We start from the raw sequence: 14,227 nt of genomic DNA, 5'->3' as shown, positions 1-14,227 counted from the left end.
TGCCTTTTATTCTAGTGAGTTCCTAAAATGGAAATGTAGGAGCTTGGAGAGTCAATTTCTCACTCTCGACTATTCTTTGAAACTATTCCTTTCTAAAAGATACAGACTTTTACAGTTTCAGAACTTCTAAGACTACCTCTGATTACAAAGGAATGTGAATTTTACAGTTCAGAATATAGGGAGAAGGAGACAAGAGATTTGTGAAGTGGAGGAGTTTAAGTCTGTGGAGACAGACTAAGTGGTGTCTGTGTCCACCACCACCCTCCCTTTTTTTTAGTAAAGGCTGTATATATTGTTAATTTCTTCTCCATTTGTGCATACTCAGTACATTTACTAAACTCAGCCAGATGTGAACTGGGATCTGCCTTTTTAAGGGGCAACATTGATACATTTGTCCATGTTTACATGGGTCAGGGTTATGGAAGCAGATGCCATCCATAGATTAGAATATGGCACTGTATTACGAGCTAGCCCAGAATTTATGCCCTATAGAACAAATGCTGTGTTCAGTGAAATGCCTTTTTTATTTTCAAGATTAAAAGATCTGAAATAGAAATGTCATCAACTTTATCCATTTATATTAACAAATGGTGGCTGTCCTCTTTTTATTATATATTAAGAGTATTGATTTTTTTAATTAAAAATATAACAGATCTTTGGATACTTTGAAGTTTTGAATTCACTGCAGCCTTATTTAAACAAATTTAGAGCTAATTTTACCTTTCTTTTTTCTTCCCACAGTGGAATCTCTAGCACTGTCGCTCATGGCTGGGATGGAACAAAGTTAAATATCTCTGATGTAACAAGTACCTTAGACTTCATCATCATCCATGTACATTTTCATCGTTTGCTGCTGAGAAATAAAAATCTTATTTTTACTTAATTTTATTTTAAACCGATCTAGACAAATGAATTGTAGGTATTTTCTCTGGAGATTGTTACCAAGTGTGTAAAATTATGTATATAAGATTGTGTATCTAATTGTAAAATATATAAAAGTAGATTATTTACTCATTTGTCTTTCTTCTAAAGATTGACTTTATTTTATGTAGATGAGTATTTTGCTTGCTTGTACATATGTGCACTGTGTGCATACTAGGTGCCCAGAGGCAATAAGAGGACATCAGATAACCATGTAAGTTTTACATTTCCTCTTCCCTAAAACAGATAACCATGTAAGTTTTACATTTCCTCTTCCCTAAAAGTTGTCTTAGATTTAACTATCCTTGAAGTATTTAAGTTTTTATGTGCATAGGAAATTCCAAAAGGAAAATAACAACTATTATCAGTGTATAATCCTAACTTTACTTATGGCCAGCTGTTATATACCAATGTTTGACATTTATTAGCTAACCATATGTATAATATCTGAAATAAAATTATGTATATCATTCAGTTTTTCCACTTTTTTTATGTGTTACTCAGTAAGCACTGTATAGGGACATATGGATAATGTAGACAGATAAATTCAGTAAGGGCATAGCAGAACTGAACTTTAGACAGCTGGGTCAAACTGACAGCCCTTGTCCAACCATAATAGGATATATCTTCCTAAGCTTATATAATACATTCACCAAGGTAGAGTGTGTATCTTGTGCATGAAATATACCTAACCTTTTGTTTGGTTTTTTGGTTTGGTTTCGTTGGTTGATTAGTTGGTTTTCTGAGACAGAGTTTCTTTGTTCCAGGAACTCACTGTTCTGTAACTCAATCTGTAGACCAGGCTAACCTCAAATTCAGAGATCCTTCTGTGTCTGCCTCCAGAGTGCTGGTTTGGGTTTTTGGGGTTTTTTTTTATTTTTTTAGCTTCTTGAAACAGAGTCTCACTCTTTAGCCAAGGCTTGCCTCAAACTCAGGATCCTCCTGCCTCAGTTTCCTAAGTGCTAAAATTACAAGCATACACAAATATACCTGGCATACGCTTACTGTCCTAGTTAGGGTTAGTATAGCTGTGATGAAACACCATGGCCAAAGCAAATTAGGGAGGAAAGAGTTTATTCGCCTTGCACTTACACATCTCTGTTCATCACTGAAGGAAGTCAGGACAGGAACTCAAGCTGGACAGGAACTCAAGCTGGACAGGAACCTGGAGGCAGGAACTGATGCAGAGGCCATGGAGGAGTGTGGCTTACTGGCTTATTCATCATGGCTTGCTCAGCCTGCTTTCTTATAGAACCCAGGACCACTAGCCCAGGGATGGCACCACCCACAATGGATTGGGTCCTCCCCCATCAATCACTAATTAAGGAAATACCCTACAATCTTGCCTACAGCTGGATCTTATAGAGGCATTTTCTCAACTGCAGTTTCCACTCAGATGACTCTAGCTTGTGTCAAGTTGATATAAAACTAGCCAACACTTACTTTTTAGAAATAGAAATTACATAAAGTATATTCTCCAGTTACAGTGCAAATAAGATTAATAATAATAAACAAGGAGTCAGGTTCTATAGACTACTGAATCCAAGATCCCATAAAGAGACTCAGATCAGTCAGGATAATTCTGTGGCTCATCAGGAAGTAAAATCTGTTAGACTGAAGACCAGATGAGGTGCAGCTGACGGACTCTTCAATAGGGAGACTAGCCAGGCGGGCCTGTGTCCACTGAAATGAGATTCTCAGAAAGGCAATATACAAGTCTCCTTGAGACTAAAGAGTCAAAGCACTCCAGGAACCGTGGGCTTTCAGGATTCTACTGACTCAGCCCTCAGGCTCCAGCAGGAACTCAGTCCAAGACTTCCTCTGGATGCTGCTCCTGTTACCCAGGTCATGGGGCCTGGTATCTTTGTCTCAATCAGATGGGGCCCAGCACCTCTGGGAGGGCAGCAGATGTTGAATTGACTGAATAAACCATCATTTCAAGTTATAAAAAAATATTTTAAAAGAAAATATAGGCCAGATGGTGCTAGCGCATGCCTTTAATCCCAGCATTTGGGAGGCAGAAGCAGGCAGATGTCTGAGTTTGAGGCCAGCCTGGCCTACAGACTGAGTTCTAGGACAGCCAAGGCTATACAGAGAAACTCCATACATGTTTCCTTTATGCTTTTCTGCACATGAGACCATGTCATCAGCAAATATTTGTATGGGCTGGAGATGGCTCAGGCAGTAGGCATGAAAGGACCTGAGTTTAATCTCCAGCACCCACATAAAAAGCCAGACATGGTGACATACACTGACGATTCCAGTACTGGGGCTCTCTGGACAGCCAGCTTATCATAATCTACAGGTTCAGGGTTTCAGTAAGAGATCCTGTCACCAAAAAACAGTGTGGCAGACCCACAAGATGGCTCAGTAAGTAAAGTGTCACATAAGCCTGATGACCTAAGCTTGGTTTCCAGAACCCATGTGAAGGTAGAGAACTGATGCCACAAAGCTGTCTCTTGACCTCCCCACTCGTGTTGTAGCATGTGTGTGCCCATTGTTGTTGTTGTTGCAAAAGTTGGAAGCTGGAAAGGTAGCTGAGCAGTTAAGAGCACTGGCTGCTCTTCCAGAGTACCTTTTAGATTCCTAGCACTCACATGGCAGTTCACAACCCACTGTAGCTCCAGTTCCAGGGGGAGGTCAACCCTCTTCTGGCTTCTACAGGCACCGGACACACAGTGTTGCACAGATATACATGCAGGCAAAATATCCATACGCACAAATAATAATAAAATATTCTATTTTAAAAAGTGGTTGACTCCTTAGGAATAACACCCAAAGCTGACATATGCATACCTGTATACATACCCAGCCCTACAAACACACACAGTATTCCTCCAATATGAATGAGTTACTTCGGTTTCTCAACTAATTGTTCTAGCTAGAAACTGTAATATAGTCATAACTATAAGAAAATGTCCCTGCATTTGTCCTAAGGGGAAAGTTTTCAGTCTTCCAACATTATAATGTTAGCTCTAGGTGTTGTTTTGTTTTTAGTATATACACCTTTTATTTGAGAAAGTTCCCTTATAATTCCTATATTGCTGAGTATTTTTATCATAAAAGAGTTAAATTCTTAAGATGATTTTTCTGCATCTATTGACGACTCCAAGGTTGTTGGGTTTTTTGGGTTTTTTTTTCCTCCCTTGTTCTATATGGTCTATTGGTTTAGTACATTGGTTTTTGTATGTTGAACAAACCTTTTGTATTGTAGAATATTATTTTAAGCTGTGTTACTTTTGTTTATGCTCTGGAACATTTGTTTAATGATGCAAAGATATGTTTGATTAAATAAAATTCACCTGCGGTCAAGAGGCTGCATCAGCAACTAGCTGACAGGAAGTGGTAGGGAGGAGCCAGGTGGAAAAAGGTTGATGAGGGTGGAGGAGAAGCTGGAGGGCTTTTTGGAGGAGATGAGCAAGGAGAGGAGGTGAGCTACTTGCTAGTCTACCTCTCTGAGGAGCAGAGTTCCACATTAACCTTTGAATCTTGAGTTCTTTAGAGGGACAGAGATTTAGGTATGTTCCCTTTTTAGCTTTGAAAGAGTCGGTGCCTGAGGGAAACAGAAGTCCCTCAGGCTGCGGCTCTTGCCGACTCTTGCGGTCTAACCGCTGCTGGTAGCAGTGGAGTTGCAGTTGCTGATTCAGACAGTTGTGGCTTAAAAGACAGCAACAATTTAAAAAAGGATGACCCTTTCGGTTGTAGGATAAACCTAACCAAACCATGATGTATGTGCTGTTGGAATCAGTTTGCTAATGTTTTCTTGAAGATTTTTACATCTTTGAATATTTGGTAGAAATTCAGCAGTAAGGAGATCAGACCTTCAACTTTTCTTTGTGGTAAGTTTACTTCTGGGTTAAACTTAAAATCCCAGGATGGTCCTGTGTCTGGACCTCTACAGACAAGTACTCTGGTGTTTTTTTCTGTTCCATGAAATAATTCTGCCTTTGAACATTCTTGACCCTGTGGTAGATGAACTGGCCTCAGAGAATTCTAAGATAGCAAGCTGGAGGCTCAGCAGCTAAGAGCACATGGAACTCTCCAGAGGACCCTAGTTTGGGCCCCTGCACCCACAAAAGACAGCTCATGGCCACCTGTAACTCCACATCCAGGTGAGCAGATAATTCTGACCTCCGTTTTTCTATATTAGTTTTGTTGAGGATGAAGTTCAGTTGTAGAGTGTTTACTTAGCGTGCCCAGGACCCCAGTTCCCATCCCCAGCAGTACTCAAAGGGAAAATACACAACCTATAAAGGAATTTCCAAAACTTCAGCTTCCAAAGCTGAAAATTCAAGATCAGACAGCCCCAAATGTTTGGCCTCTGGTAAATAACAAAAGTATGCCAAGGAGAGAGTACATCTGAAAATAAGGTCAAAGACAATGAGTTGGGCACATTCTTGTAGAGCTCAAGGTTCCAGTGAATGCCACCTTGAGAGCAGCTGCTCTGTGACCTAAGTACCTACCACTAGGCCATCTATTCAAAATCACCACATTGGGCATCAAGTTCCCAACACATAAATCCTTGGGGAATGCATTTCCAGACCATTGTAGACCCCTTAGTTATTGGGGTATTAAATTTATATGTAGCTATAAAAACTATCAAAACATGAGAAGTCGGACAGTATTTCTTCAATCTAAAGGGCATTTTAAAATTTTTATTTAAGTGTGAAAGACTGCTTTATTCCTAGAGTTGGGAACAAGACAAACATCTATCTAATTCAACATTTCCATTCAGTATTACACTGGAAATTCTAAATGATGCATAACAAAAATACTCTGATTGGAAAATAAGTGAACTATTCATAAATTATATGGTTGTATCTGTGTAATAGAATATGTCTTTCCAGTGAGAAGTCAATACACCACTTGGAAATTAATAAATGAAAAACTCCTTAATAGTGCATGGCATGTTCTAGCTAATACACAAAAGGGAACTAGCCCTAAACAGAAATCAGCGTCAGCATTTTGAGCAATCAAACATGTTTCACAAAGACAGAAATTCCAAACTTTGGTTATTTGAACAAATGGGGAGATTTACAATGTAAAATATCTCCATAGCTGTTAACTAAGGTTATTCTGTCTGCCTAGCAGAATTGCGCTCTTCCTGATAGGAGGACAAGAGTGCTCCTTTAAAGCAGAGTGGTGGTGGCGGCGGCGGCACGCCTTTAACCCAGTGCTTCCGAGGCAGAGGCAGGCAGATCTCCGAGTTCAAGGCCAGCCTGGTCTATAGAACAAGTTCTAGTACAGTCAGGGCTACACAGAGAAACCCTTCCTTGAAGGAAAAAAAAAAAGATGAGAAAACCAAAGAGGAAACAGAAATCGAGGAACAAAACATCCATCCAACTAAGACAAAGTCAGAAACCAGGACCTAGACCTACATTCATCCCAAACCCAGGTGCCTAGACGCCGGTGTAAGGACACAATCAACAACAGCCAGGGCACTATGTCATCACCAGAGCCTGGCTATCCTTCTACAGCAAGCCCTGAATATTCCAACACAACTGAAGCACAAGAAAACGACCTTAAAACTAACTTTATAGAGATGATAGAGGACCTTAAAGAAAAAAATGAATAAATGTCTTAAAGAAATCCAGGATAACACAAACAAACAATTGGGAGAAATTAATAATCCCTTAAAGAAAGACAAGGAAAAAAACAGGTGAAGGAAATAAATAAAACTGTTCACATGATACTGGCATAAAAATAGACAGGTTGATCAATGGAACTGAATCAAAGACCCAAATGTAAATCCACATACCTCTGGACACCTGGTTTTTGATAAAGAAGCCAGAAATATACAATGGAAAAAAAGAAAGCATCTTTAACAAATGGTGCTGGTTTAACTGGATGTCTCATGTAGAAGAATGCAAATAGACCCTTATCTAGCATTGTGCACAAAACTCAAGTCCAAGTAGATCAAAGACCTCAGCATAAAACTAGATACAGTGAAACTGATAGAAGAGAAAATGGCAAATAGCCTTGCATGGATTGGCACAGGAGACCACTTCCTGAACAGAACACCTAGAGCACAGGCACTAAGGTTGAAAATTATTAATAAATGGGACCTTATGAGATTGAAAAGCTGTAAGGCAAAGGACACCATCAGTAGGTCAAAATGGCAGCCTACAAAATGGGACAAGATCTTCACCAACTCCACATCGGACAGAAGGCTAAGATCCAAAATATATATAGAACTCAAGAAACTAGACATCAAAAAATAAATAAATAAAGCATCAAATAAGCCAATTAAAAAATGGGATACAGATCTAAACAGAATTCTCAACAGAAGAATCTCAAATGGCTGAGAAACACTTAAAAAGAAATGGTCAACATCCTTAACCATCAGAGAAATGCAAAATCAAAATGTCTCTGAGATTCCATCTTACACCTGTCAGAATGGCTAAGATCAAAAACATAAGTGATAGTTCATGTTGTCGAGGATGTGGAACAAGGGAACACTTCTCCACTGCTGGTGGGAGTGCAAACTTGTACAGCCACTTTGGAAATCAATATGGCAGTTTCTCAGAAAAGTGGGAATTGATCTACTTCAAGACCCAGCTATGGGGGCTGGAGAGATGGCTCAGTGATTAAGAGCACTGGTTGCTCTTCCAGAGTTCAATTCCCAGCAACCACATGGTGGCTCACAATCATCTGTAATGAGATCTGGGACGTAGGCAGAACACTGTATACATAATAAATAAATAAATCTTTAAAAAAAAAAAAGACCCAGCTATACCACTCCTGCATATACCCAAAGGATGCTTCATCCTACCACAAGGACACTTGTTCAACTATCTTCATAGCAGCTTTACTCATAATAGCCAGAAACAGGTAACAACCTAGATGTCCCTCAAACAAAGAATGGATAAAGAAAATATACATAAAGAAATATCACATAATGGAGTATTATTCAACTATTACAAAAACTAACATAATGCAGAATCTGAAGTAAACTCACTCCTATCTGCTACACCTGGGAAGAACATAAAAAAAAAAAAACAGTCCAAGAACAATTCCATGTTTTGAAGAAACAGAGATCACGAGACTCTTGTCTTGTTTTCATGGAGTGTTCTTACAAGCACTCAGAATTCTCTTCACATGACACCAATCCTTGACCATGTTCTAAAAGTCATGCTTTAGTTTTTTCAATTGTTTCATTAGCTTTTAAGATTCTTTTTAATATTTCAGTACCCACTCTATCATGTACACTATAATTTCCTTTCTGTATGCACTCACACTCTTTCCCTCATTCCTGCCTCATTTCTCTCTCATCCCCATACCCTTCTCTTTTGCTTCTTCACCATAACCTTTCATAGCTGTAATAGTATTTAATAGTATCCTAATTCCCCCTTCAATCTACTTTTCCCTCCTTAATTTTTTTCTCCCACTGTATTAATAGCCCCCACTGTTACTCAGCCCACTTCCCCTGTACTCCTAACCTTAATGACTAATGTTGTAGAACATACTCCTGATGGTTATTAAATAAGTGTTGACTTTTTATCAAGCATCAAAATATTTACCCAGTGATCCTATGAAACAGTTGTAGTTCCTTCTGCAGTTAATATTCTGTCTGCTCTGGGGTAGTGTAGGGAATTATACTCACTCACTGAGCAGGTACAATCAAGTTTTAGATACAGAGCTACTGCACAACAGCACTACTACAGACCAGTCACACTTGAACATTGCACATCCTTAAACTGGAAGAACATAGCTGGTTAGAAAAATTCTAACCAAGGAACTCTCAGATGACTTCCCAATATACAAATGTAGCAAACACGAAGAATCAAGGCAGTATGACCCATCTACAAAAAACTAAGTGAGTCGCATGAAATCAGACAGAAAATTCAAAAGTATAATTATAAAGAATGCTTAATGCAATTAAAGACAGTACAAACTCCAAAATGACTTCAAAGATTAGAAAACTAAATAGCTGAATAAAACAAGAAAGACAGTGTGGAATATAATATAAATACAATATAAAAGAGAAATTTAATAAGGTCATAGAAATAATTAAAAAACGAAACTGAAATTTTGGAAATAAAAACTTCATTAAGCCAAGTCCAAAAATCAGTGGAGCATCCAAGAAACACACCATTAAGGATAGATATCACCTCCAGCTAAAGCATGGGAAGAGATATTCCACAGAAATGGACCCAGAAGGCAAGCAGGTACAACCATTTTTATATCCGACAAAACAGGCTTCAAACCAAGAGCAACAGAAGAGATAGAGAAGGACACCACATGCTCATTAAAGGAAAAATCCACCAAGAGGGTAGTTCAGTTCCAGTTACTTATGCACCAAACACAAGGGCATGCAGGCTCATAAAAGAAACACTATTATGTACTGGGCCTCACACATTGACAGGCCATCGAGACAAAAACTGAACAGAGAATGCTGGAGTTAAATGTCTTCACAAATGGACTCAGCATATATTTACACAATATTTCACTCAAACACAAATAAATATACCTTCTTCTCGGCAGCTCATGAAACATTTTCCAAAACTGGCCACATATTTCAACACAAAACAGATATATGACAATTGAAATAATACCCTACATCCTATCTGATCACCATAGATTAAAGCTGAGTTTCAATAACAACAGAAAGTATGTAGATTCACAGAAATGGAATAACTCAGAACTGTAAATTGGGTCAAGACAGAGATTTAGAAGGTAAATAAAGCCAGGGGTGGTGGCACACGCCTTTAGTCCCAGCACTTGGGAGGCAGAGGCAGGCAGATCTCTGTGAGCTCGAGGCCAGCCTGGTCTACAGAGTGAGTTCAAGGGCAGCCTAATAACTTTTTTAGAATGAATAAAATTGAAAACCCAACATACCCAAACCTACAGCACACAATAAAGACAGTTCTAAGAGTGAGTTCATAGCATAAGTGCCTCCAATAAAAAACTGGAGTGATATCATATTAGTAACTCAGCAACACACCTGCAAGCTCTGGAACAACATGAGCTAATACCCAAAAGTAGTAGATGGCAAAAAAAAATCAAACTCAGGGATAAAGTCAATGAAATAGAAATTTAAACAGCAATACAAAGTATCAGTGAGACAAAGAATTGGTTCTTTGAGAAAATCAACAAAATAGATAAGCTCTTGGCCAAATTAATGAAAAGATAGAGAGAGAAAATACAAATTAACAAAATTAGAGAAGAAAAGAGGGATATTATCATAGAAACTGAGGAAATGCAGAGAATCATAAGGACATTAAACGTCTATAATCCACCAAACTGGAAAAGTTTGAAATGGATGGATTTCTTGTTATATGTAACACGCCAAAGTTGAATCAGGATCAAATAAGCAATTGAAACAGCCCCATAAACCCTAGTGATAAAGAAGCAGTAATAAAAAGTCTCCCAACCAAAACAGACCTGGGACAGATGGAGTCAGCACAGAAGTCTACCAGACTTTCAAAGAAGAGTTAACACCAATACTCCTCAAATTATTCCACAAAATAGAAACTGAAGAAACATTTCCCAATTCTTTTTATAAGGAAAATCCCTAACCACATGTTCAGCTTGCACACAGAGATAAATACCCACTACAAAGCAGAGGCACTGAGGAAGCACAAGCCCAACTTCTTGGAGGCTGAGAGCTTTTAAAGGCTCTTGTTGGTGGTTGTTTTTTACTCTTTTGGCTCTTTGTTCTTTGGGGGGCCCACCACCCAGCTCCCAAATAAATCACACACTAAGGCTTATTCTTACTTATAAATGCCCAGCCTTAGCTTGGCTTGTTTCTAGCCAGCTTTTCTTAACCTAAATTAGCCGGTCTACCTTTTGCCTCTATGCTTTTACCTTTCTCTATTTCTGTGTATCTTTTATTTTCTTCTTCTTCCATGTCTGACTGAGTAGCCAGGTGGCTGGCCGCTTCTTTTCTTGCTCCTTGATCTCTCTTGCTTTTTTGATCCCTCTTTTCTCCTTCTGTCTAGTCTCTCTGCCTGCCAGCCTCACCAATCCTTTCTCCTGCCTTGCTATTGGCTATTCAGCTCTTTATTAGACCAATCAGTTGTTTTAGACAGGCACAATAAGACAGCTTCACAGAGTTAAACAAATGCAACATAAAAGAATGCAACACATCTTTGCATCATTAAACAAATGTTCCACAGCATAAACAAAGGTAACACACCTTAAAATAATATTCCATAACACTTCCTTCCCTAATTTAGGGTTGGTAAATTTGAAGAAAGACAGAACGGTTGATTGGCCCACAACTATTGTGTAAGTATGTTCTGATCTGGCCTTGAACTTGTTGAGAGAATCCATCAGCAGCGGGTTCTACTGGTAGAAGAAAAAGCCAACAAAGCCTTTGTTTTAAGCTGCCAGGCTTTTGTCTCTGACCAGGAGGATGAGGAAGAGGGTAGCCATCTTGGAGTTTACCATTTTTATTACCTAGCCATGGACCCTCTTGCTAGCTGCCTCTCAGGGAATCTAACTCCTAATCTCTCAGGATTTCATCAGGACCTCTTCCTTCATTCTTCTCTCTCTGTCATACGCTCTTACCCTTCTCCAGTCTACCATAACACCATTATAGCAAGATTTTCTCCAGATGCTGTCCTCTCAACTGTAGACACGCTGACCTACATAACTATAAGAAATAAATCCCCATTCCATAGAACTTATCCATTCCTGCTATCCTGATGAAACAGCACTGGATAGACTAATACATTATCCTGGATTAAGTGACATAAGGGATGATGTCACAAGGGTTCCTAAAGTCAGGGGGATAGAAAAAGAAAGTTCTGATGACAGAAGCAGCATCAGGGAGAAATTGAGCCCTGGCTTAATGATGACGAGAAAGGAGGCAGAGGTTGGGGTAAGTGAGCTGCCTAGAGTAACCAGAAAAGGAAAAGTAGCATGCTTTCAGCATCGGTGCTCCTGACAGGCAAACATTACCCTGGGAGACAGAACGTATAAAGTGATGATAGTTTGCTAGTTTCCCACAGCTGCTTTAACACATCATAATTTTAATGGCTTGAAATAATTGTCTTTCAGCTGGGCAGTGGTGGTGCACACCTTTAGTACCAGCACCTGGGAGGCAGAAGCAGGCGGATCTCTGTGAGTTTGAGGCCAGCCTGGTCTACAGACTGAGTTCTAGGGCAGGCAGCCAAAGCTACACAGAGCAACCTTGTCTCAAAAAAAAAAAACAATAATAATAATAACAATAAAAAATAAGAACTCTTTAAGTTCTAAGCATATATTTGTTTCTGTTGTTGATTTTACCGTTTTCTAAATATCTCAAGCTTATCTTGTATGTATATACACTAAACATTTTTTTTTCTCAATGAATTGACTAATTTGCCTAGATTAAATGATGTTCCCCGCCTGCTCTGGTGGTATTTCTTGATTTGAAGTCTTCTTGAATACTGTGGATGAAAGAATAGCTCTCACAAAGAAATAAGTGGTTTACTCTGATGCTAAATGTAAGTGACTCTGGCCAAGGAACACAGGTTCTGATTTCTCCAAATACCACATTCCCATGTGTTGACAGTCCCACTGAGGTTTACAACAGAACAAAGGAAATCATACATCAAGGCACTTTTCAAAATGCACTGGTGGAAACATCAGGTAGACGGGCTACAGAAAAGTCGAGAAGCATTAGCTATAGGCCTCAGTTTGGGTCTGATGGCATTGTTAGCATCTTGCTTAGTGGAAACTAGGGGTCTATTTGTATATCCCAAAGGATTTACCTAGTGATGACAACGGTGGTAGGAGGGAAATAAATGGCTACTAAGGGAACTAAAGATGGCTCAAAATAATTTGGCTCTGGACTTGCAAAGTCACTGAAGTTCTGATACATATCTGCACATTATTGAGGTTCTAACCAGCCAGTCAGTCTTTGTAGTCACAGCTGCTTTCCAGGAATTTTCATATAAAACGATACCATAGCCAATCTGACTATCTGATGATTAATTTCTGCTTAATAGATCACTTTTCGTCTTTTAGATTTCACCTACTTTGTGACTTTATGTATTTTTTTAAAGATTTATTTATTTATTATGTATACAGAAGAGGGTGCCAGATCCGATTACAGATGGTTGTGAGCCACATCTGGGTGCTGGGAATTGAACTCAGGACCTCTGGGAGAGCAGTCAGTGCTCTTAACCTCTGAGCCATCTCTTCAGCCCGACTTTGTATTTTTAAGTTATAAGTTGTTTCTCTTAAACAACATGTTTGAACATCTTTTGATCTGATATGACAGTATTTTTAAATTATAGTATTTAACCCACTTTCACTTGATTACTAATACAGATGGATTGAAGTCTAACAGCTTCCTTTGTTTCTACTCAGGCTCTGCACTTTTTGCTCATTTCCTGCCTTCTGGATTGAGAATATTTTAGTCTTGTATTATTGCTTTCTTTGGCAGTATGTCTTATATATAATAATTGCTATAGGACTTGAATTTTTTTTCCAGATAGGGTCTCATATCTTTCAACTTTCTTTTAAAAAATGACTTTAAAGTCATTGTTGTATTATGTTCTGTGTATGGGTGTTTTGCCTGCATATATGTCTGTATCACGTTGTATTCCCAATGCCTCCAAAGGTTGAAAGGTGGTGTTGGATCCCTTCAAATGGGAGTTACACATTATTGTGAGCCACTACATGGATGCTTGGAATCAAACCAGAGTCCTCTGACAGAGCAGCTAGTGCTCTTAACCACTGAGCCATCCCTCCAGCCCCTGGGTTCCAACTTTCTATGTAACTGAGGATGACCTTGAACTTCTGATCCTCCTACCTCCACTATCAAGTGATAGGATTACAGGCATGTGCCACCATAACTGGTTTATTTGCAATATTTCTTAAATACTATTTATTTATTTATTTATTTATTTATTTATTTATTTATTTATTTAACGTGCATTGGTGTTCTGCCTGTACATACATCTGTGTGAGGGTGCCAGATCTATAGAACTGAAGTTACAGACAGTTGTGAGTTGTCATGTGAGCACTGGGAATTGAACCTGCATCCTCTGGAACAGCAGTGCAGTGAATGCCTTTAACACCTGAGCCATCTCTCCAGTGCTACTTGCAATATTTTTAAATAATCAGTTTATGGTCTATTGACCCACCTATAGTATAAAAAAACAACTAACTAAACAAAATGCTTTGGAAAGTAAGCTTGAGGTTCAACCCTGGGCAGGGAAAGCAGCAATCTGTGATTTGAAAATGTTTGTGCTCAGGAAGCAGCCTGGCCGTGAAAGCCCTTATTTTTTAGGAGCACGATGGACCTCTAGGAATTTCCAGTCTCTGAATATTATAGATCACAGTAATTCACTAGTCAGGATTCATTTGCCAT

The 14,227-nt window shown here is 38.9% G+C and overlaps 1 protein-coding gene across 2 annotated transcripts in view; it reads left to right on the top strand.

Annotated features, from left to right (window-relative positions):
• The window catches only part of Tubgcp5 (tubulin gamma complex component 5), a 36,537-nt gene extending 35,146 nt beyond the window's left edge, over nt 1–1,391 (top strand). For both annotated transcript variants that reach the window (XM_059273775.1, XM_059273765.1), the window contains exon 23: nt 742–1,391. In XM_059273775.1, coding sequence (XP_059129758.1) covers nt 742–788 — 47 coding nt within the window. In that variant the 3' untranslated portion in view covers nt 789–1,391. The remainder of the gene's footprint in view (nt 1–741) is intronic.
• Nucleotides 1,392–14,227: the final 12,836 nt, after the last annotated feature.

Source organism: Peromyscus eremicus, chromosome 1 (genome assembly GCF_949786415.1).
Source record: "Peromyscus eremicus chromosome 1, PerEre_H2_v1, whole genome shotgun sequence".
NCBI lineage: Eukaryota > Metazoa > Chordata > Mammalia > Rodentia > Cricetidae > Peromyscus > Peromyscus eremicus.
This window is presented reverse-complemented; position numbering and strand designations above follow the sequence as displayed.